The sequence below is a fragment of the Brassica oleracea genome, chromosome C5 (genome assembly GCF_000695525.1).
Source record: "Brassica oleracea var. oleracea cultivar TO1000 chromosome C5, BOL, whole genome shotgun sequence".
NCBI classification, from domain to species: domain Eukaryota; kingdom Viridiplantae; phylum Streptophyta; class Magnoliopsida; order Brassicales; family Brassicaceae; genus Brassica; species Brassica oleracea.
The window spans coordinates 45,822,903-45,830,396 of record NC_027752.1 but is presented as its reverse complement, the minus strand read 5'-3'; the positions used below and the strand labels follow the sequence as shown (position 1 = coordinate 45,830,396).

Here is a 7,494-nt window from a genome sequence, read left to right as displayed (position 1 = left end):
GCCATTCAACTTTAAGAAAATATAAATAATTTATATAAGAAAATTTATAATTAGTTTCAAAATTTTATGTATTTTTATTTTTGTATCATTTATAATATTTATATAAGAAAAACTATTTCTATTCAAGTTTTAAAAATTAAAAATAATTTATATAAGAAAAATTTCTAAGTTGTTTCAAAATTTAATATTTTTATTTTTGTGTAATTTTATATATATTTTATCATTTATATTTTACTATAATATATTTTTTATAAAAATATAATAATTAAAATATGTTATTGTATTTTATTTTAAAATAATAATCACAGTATTTTGATAAATTTCAATTGTAAAATTTAAATATTTATTTCTATTTTATTATATTATTTTAAAGTAATGTATTAGTTAATTTTTGAAAATTTTTAAAAAATACAGCAAATCCAAAAACCAAAATCTAAATCTAAAAACCAAAAACCAAAAACCAAAAGTTGAAAACCAAAAACCAAAAGCTAAAAACCAAAAGCTAAAATCTAAAAACCAAAAACTAAAACTAAAAACTAATGAAACAATCATCACCTTAGTATCTCCTTCGAGGTATCTTCTGTAGAGAAGGTCCTTCCTTTTTCTTCGACGTATGCGAATGTCCCCTACAGTATCTCTCAAACGAGTAATAACATGTTCTTCCCGCCAGATTTCTGGACTTTCATCCCTAACATGTATATGAAATTTTCCACTGTCATCCAAGTCATTTTGCGAGCCACTCGCTAAGCAAACTTCCCCATTATAGTTTTACAATCTATCACTTTTCGAAACTTCAATTCCAGGAAAGTCAATTCTCTAAACATTATTTATGAAGTGAGTTTTTTTTTTCAAAATTGCTTATGTGTCTTCATATTTATTTTCAAGAAAAAATATTGACTGAGATTTATAAATATGTGACGTGGCTTCTATCTTATTATGACATGTACAATTTTGATAATTTATTCTCGCAAGTTTCCTAAATAAAATATAAGATTAATTTAGGTGAAATTTTAGCAAAATTAGGTAAAAATTTTAGCAAATTTATCTAAATATTTATATTTTTAAATCTGTAACTTTATATTAAATTTACTTCAATTCATTTTATATAATATTTGAAATAAAGTAATGACTATTTTTATATCACTACTAAAATAAATTTCCTTTATAAAACTTCATATTTTTGTTAAAATTTAAAATATTTTAATAGCTAATAACTCATTTATCACCATTTAATTAAATGAGTCGGTTAAGTAGCTAGGTTAATTAACAAATTGGTTTTTGCGAGTTAATGCATTTTAACTAAAACAAACAAAATTTTGATATTTATTAGAATTTATATATATGTATATGTAAATACAATTGTAATTCTTAAAAATGTAAATTTAACTTTATAAAAATTACAAATAGTTAAACCAAATTAAAATAGATCTCCAGTTCTTGCAGACAAAGATGCATGCAACCAAATATAACAGAGACACCCATAGCATAATATTTTGCAAGTATATCAGGAAGTTTTAAAATATTATTTATCTTCATTATTTTCCTTTTGTTCTCTAGTTATGAAATCTGTAATGATTCAAGACCAGAGCACACAAAGTGAACTTTTGTAGAAAATATCCAGACAAGAATAATAGTTGACTCAGTTCAAAAAAAAGAATAATAGTTGAGTAGAAAATATTAAGACAAGAATGATAGTTGAGTTTTGTTACGAACGCTGTGATCAGTAAGTAGGTGACTTTAACGTAGACGATTCACAATAAGTTTTGAATACTGTATTTAAATACTGAATGTTTTAGTCACCTGTGTTTTCTTACACGTCTAGTCATATAGTCGATCACTTCAAATATATAGATAAAAAAAATTTCAACTTTTTTAAAAAAAATTTTACTTTGATACCTTGCACGCAATTGTAAGAGGAGACGTTCATTTCAGACGTAAAATAACTTACTATAATTGTTGGCCAATGGAAAAAGACCAAGTATGATCATTCACGAAAGATTTTGTATATAATTATAATAAAATATCTTTAAAATTTTCCAAGTTAGAGAGATTATTAAATTTGTAAAGAGTTGGAGAGAATTTTGTATATATATTGTAAAATTTAGAAAATAGATTACTATAATGAATTTAAGAATATAAAGGATATATGTAGTATTCTCAAAACTTTGTTCTATGAATCTATATTATTAAAATAAAAAAAATTTCTTTGACCTAAATTTTATTTTGTAAATTTTTAAATTAAATTAATAAACATTTTTATTTTATAGTTAAATCTACGTTAAATCACTAATATTATTTTCTTTATACTACTATTCATGTTTCCAAACAATATTCTATTTTCTTTATACTACTATCCATATTTCCAAACAACACTATAATTAATGTTGTGTCCAAACAATATAAAATATTAGAATTCATCTTTTTAATAATTTCTAACAATTTTCTTTCAAATTATTTAGATAAATTAAATAATTAAAAAAAATCTAATAAATTATAAAACAACGAAAAATAAACAGAACTTATTTTTACAGGTTTATATACTACAAAAACATTTGAATCAATAATAAATTAACTAAATTAACAGATTATTTTATTTATATTTAATACATAATATATATATATATATATACGTTATATATTTTACAATAAATATAATAACAAAACTAATTATGAAAAATGTTCAACATAAATGTTATCTAAAGAAAAATGTTTAACACTAATTGTTAACAAAAAAACTAAACCGATTGTAATATAAATTAATTAACAAGATAAATTACACAAAATAATTATAATAAAATTAATTAAGGGAGAAATATGATCAAGACATATTTAGAGTTCTTAATTATTTTATATTTATCATTTTCTCTATCAAAGTTATGTAGAAACATCATAATTTCATAAAATTGTAAAACAATGAACTTTAAAATTTGGATTATAAAAAATTATGAAAATATAATAATTTAAATCAAATTGAATTACATATCGATCATCCATTGATTCAATCGGTTAATTTCGGTTTTAGTATTTTTTAAATATGGATACTTTTAAAAACCTAAATCGAATTATCGGATTAACCGGTACGACCGCGGTCGAATTTAAAAGCATGAATTTAAATGCAAAAATATTTTAAAATTTAAGAATTTTGAACTAACATATTCAGAACCCATAGTTGTTTTCCTCTGAATAAGAATATATCCAATTCGAGATGACACTTACATGTTCTTCTGTTTAGTAGGATTTGACAATATTAGAAGATCAAACAGCTGTTTTGGCTGTGATGGATGGTAAATAAAAATCAATAACTTGAGACCAAAAGATTAAAGCCTTTTCTCCGATTTATATGTTCATTATAACAATAAGGTATTAAACAATATGCTCTTCAATTCTATTAATAATAATGCATCTCTTCTGTTTTATTTTTCATGTTACTTTTATCTTGTACTTGCTAATAATACAAGAGACAAGTTTCATTTCAATACACATAAGGTTGGCTCCTGGCTGAGGTTTTACCTTTGGATTGTACTGAAACTAAAGCTTCACGTAGTAATAAGGCTTCATAGAGAAAATCATCCCTGAAACCTATAGCAAGGGTGAGAGTATACTCGGCGTTTACTCAGCAAACGGTCCGACCATAGCATATTGATGCAATGTACAGATTTTTCGCCCATTTTTCCTGAAGCCAGAAGTCAAAGATTCAAGTCAGTAGATAGAGCATACCAATAGGGGAAGAAACCAATGTTAGTTTTTTTTATGTGTTTGTTTATTGTAAAGAGTTATATGGCTAAGAACAAACCTTGATATGGGTGCTTGGGAAAGCAGAAGTGCGAAGAGTCTCTTGGGTTTCATCAGTTAATTTTCGTTTGGGTATACTCAATATGAGAGCAGCTTGATCTGCTGTTGCAGCCATTGATGTTATCCTGAATCCACTCTCCCATCTTCTATGGATTCCTTCACTTGGGTACAAAAAATCGAGCTCCACCACCTTAACATAATACATAACATAAACACCATTATACATTATCCTGCTTCAGGAAAAAAAAATTGAAGTGCCTCAGGGGTTGAGAGATTGTAACCTGTTCGGAATAGCCTGAGTTTCTGGACATTACTATACCCCAACGACTCCCAGCAGTGGTCATGGAGGTTACATGAAATCCTTCTTTCCACTTTTTGTTTATCCATTTGAATGGGAATGAGTCGCTGACTTTGTAAGATTGCTGGGTATAAGGAGTTCCTATCACATTACATAAAGTTAGAATTAAATAAAACGGCTTCATGCCCCCTAAGAATCACTAAGTAAGACATCAGGAGAGTTACCTTTCGACATAACGACCAACGAGCTTCCGTTGTTAGCACCAGCTATGGAACTGATATAGTAGTTCTTTTCCCATTGTTCCATGATCCAGTCCTGCAAAGAATCAAGACACAAACAGTTAGGTGGTGGATTCAGAGCATAGGTCTTAAAGATTAATGCTATTTACCTTGTGCAAGAAGACTGTGGACAATTCATAGACTTGAGAGCTGAACCCAGTCCCAGCATCCATGATAAGAGCCCAGAGATTAGCTGCTGATGCTACACAGCTGATGTAAAGGCCATCCTCGTTACCTTTCTCCACATGCTGAGGCAGCCTTGTCTCCGCAACATTGTAATGATATCTACCAAAGAAGGAACTCAATTAACGAAGCTTTCAAAAAACCTTTATACTCCAGAAATGAGTGATGAGCAATCACTCAAATGTGTAGTAGTTACCTCTGTTTCATAGGACGACGTGCATTATAGACTGAGATCCACTGAGTAGCAGGACTGCCGATTCTGATTTTCTTCCTCGGCTGTTCATCCTCTTCCAAATTGATAAGCAATCTTCCTCGTTTTTGGCCAACCTATTCATCCAAAAGCAAAATATCACCACTTGATAAAAGACTTACAATAGTGGAAATAAGCATAGACAACCCACCTTCAGAGCCCCATCAATTCTAATCGGTCTAGATATAGCACATGGCTCGATGAGAGTATCAAAAATCGAGATAAGCTTGGCGTAGTTAGGCTCCTCGTCAAACTTCATGTTGGTAACTGCCTCGAGGAAAAGCTTGAACGGGGGAGGACAGAAACAGCACATCAGTTCAGGAGAGGTTGACATCTTTTTCTTGCAAACAAGAAAGCTCTTGTTGTCACCCTGCGTACAAAGACCATATAAAATTGAGTAGAACTGAAACTTCAAAGGCTTTTTGGTTGTGAATACAGCGATGGTAACATCACCTGATACCCTTGCCATGGCAACCTCCCCCGCATCAGAAATATCAATGTGTAAGCCAGTGACTCTAGATCATCTCTCCTACTTCCAGTACGACCAAGATGTGCATGACAACTTGCATAACGTATCGTTCCCCTGCATTTGAAGCAAAATATAGATGTACGCAATATGTATTTGTGTGTGTTTGTTTATACAAAACAAGTAGGAGGTAAGATGCAGCAACCAACAATACCTGAATACATCAGGTCTTTGATCATATTCAACATGCTGGCCAGAGTGCGAATCTTTCCATCTTGATGCTGAAATAAATGATTATATATGTTAATAACGATTTCAAATATATCACAAAACTTTGCAGAGACAAAATAAGTTGAGAAACACAACATATCAAGATGTTCGTAAACATATTGCAGAAACTCACCTAGGCCAAGATCGATAAGGTACAGTTTCTTCTCGTCTGCTGTTCCAGGCTGACCAAGTAAAAAGTTTTCCGGTTTCACATCTCCATGCACAAACCTTGTTTGATGTAGGGATTCAACATGACATGACATGACAGTCAGCTCAACGGTAGTAAATGTAAGGAATTATTTGCTAAGAAGTTGGAAACAACAAAAAAAAATCACACTAACCCCTTCATATGCAGTTTCTCAAGAATAGATATGGCCTCCACTGCAATGCACGCTACCATGTTTGGAGACATCCTATACACAAATGACAATATAAATTCAGAATATCGGCATGAGCTTGTATGATAATGAAAAATAAATCATGATCAAAGTGCTTACGACTGAGCTAAAGAATTCCAAACATCCCAAAGGCTAGGACCAAGCATGTCCATGACCTGAAATTATTATAAATGGTTCTTCATGAAAGATACCTTATATTAGTCTGAACGTGTAACCAGGCTCGTACTAAAAGCTTACCAGGATGTAAAAATCTCCTTGACGACCCTTATGATGTACAGCAGGAATTCCATAACAGCTATTGAGCGTACTTTACAGCAGATAAAAAAGGAGAAAGAAGAGATCAGTAGTTGACAAATAAGGAGAAGAGAAAATTTAGAGTCTTACTTGTACACTTGCCACTCGTAAGGTGGGCCAAAATTGCATCCTTTACTATTCCGGTGTTCAAGCTTCAGAGCTACCTGAACAGGAAAAGAAAAAAAACGTTTTTAAAATATCACACTTTTGGTCTAAACCCCATGATTTTTTCTACTATACCTCAATTGCATCAGCTCCAATCCTATCACTGCCACCACTCACCCTTCTGCCAACATAAACTTTGTTAGGAAATACGTGGTCAAATTTTGCGGAAAGCCAGAATTTATGGGATCAGGAAAGAGTGCACACACACCAAATTGTTAACGGAGTTCGGCCAATGATGCCTACGTCTCCGGACCTGCTACAGATCTTTTATTATTAACCAGGGAATTTTTACAAGCTCACAACTCACACCCCGATCCCAAATACACTCAGAAATTACTCGTAATTTCTTAAAGAAGATTTTTTGTGAGAAAAAAAAGTTTTTTTTTTTTTCTTCTTCTTTTTTCTTCTCCTCTCCTCTCTCGTTCTTTTCTCTCTGTTTTCTTGTTTTGGGATGATTTTCCTCTTCACCTCAGCTCTCCTTTTATAAGCATGAAGAAGGTGTTTGGTGGCTCACAATCTTTGACAAAACCAACGTCAACAATTTCAGCTCACCGTCCATGTCGTCACCGTCCATGCCGACCAACACGTAAAACGTGTTTTAACAATCTCCCACTTGAAGACTGATTTCAATCTGTCTTCACACCTTGATCAATGTAGCAGGTATTCCCAGCTTGTTACTCCAACAAGCCAACTGAGGTTGCACACAACCTCAGCTTATCATACGGCACGACCTTCGTCAGCATGTCTGCCGGATTCTTGCTTCCTGGGATCTTCTCAAGCACCAACATTTCATCTTCTAACGCGGATCTGATGAAATGATATCGACGATGTATGTGCTTCGTCCGAGCATGGTAAACCGGATTCTTTGCCAAGTCGATGGCACTTTTACTATCACAGTATAACACACCTTTCCCTTGGTCATGGCCTAGCTCTTCTAGAAAAGACTGTAGCCATATCATCTCTTTTGTTGCTTCCGTTACCGCAACATACTCAGCTTCACAGCTTGATAGAGATACAATTTTCTGCAACTTCGAAACCCAACAAATTGCAGTACCGCCAAAGGTGTAGACATACCCGGTTGTGCTCTTCGTGCTGTCAAC

General features: G+C 31.8%; 1 protein-coding gene across 1 annotated transcript in view; it reads right to left on the bottom strand.

Moving 5' to 3' along the window:
* Positions 1-3,315: 3,315 nt before the first annotated feature.
* LOC106294747 (casein kinase I isoform delta-like) overlaps positions 3,316-7,494 on the bottom strand; it is an 8,812-nt gene continuing 4,633 nt past the window's right edge. Inside the window, exons 4-18 of the mRNA XM_013730387.1 lie at positions 6,470-6,528; positions 6,320-6,393; positions 6,173-6,242; positions 6,035-6,090; positions 5,879-5,950; positions 5,671-5,765; positions 5,482-5,548; positions 5,255-5,384; positions 4,953-5,171; positions 4,748-4,878; positions 4,479-4,653; positions 4,315-4,405; positions 4,074-4,231; positions 3,794-3,982; positions 3,316-3,673 (exon numbers count right to left, since the gene is read on the bottom strand). Of these exons, the coding sequence (XP_013585841.1) occupies positions 3,614-3,673; positions 3,794-3,982; positions 4,074-4,231; positions 4,315-4,405; positions 4,479-4,653; positions 4,748-4,878; positions 4,953-5,171; positions 5,255-5,384; positions 5,482-5,548; positions 5,671-5,765; positions 5,879-5,950; positions 6,035-6,090; positions 6,173-6,242; positions 6,320-6,393; positions 6,470-6,528 (1,646 nt within the window). The 3' untranslated portion in view covers positions 3,316-3,613. The remainder of the gene's footprint in view (positions 3,674-3,793; positions 3,983-4,073; positions 4,232-4,314; positions 4,406-4,478; positions 4,654-4,747; positions 4,879-4,952; positions 5,172-5,254; positions 5,385-5,481; positions 5,549-5,670; positions 5,766-5,878; positions 5,951-6,034; positions 6,091-6,172; positions 6,243-6,319; positions 6,394-6,469; positions 6,529-7,494) is intronic.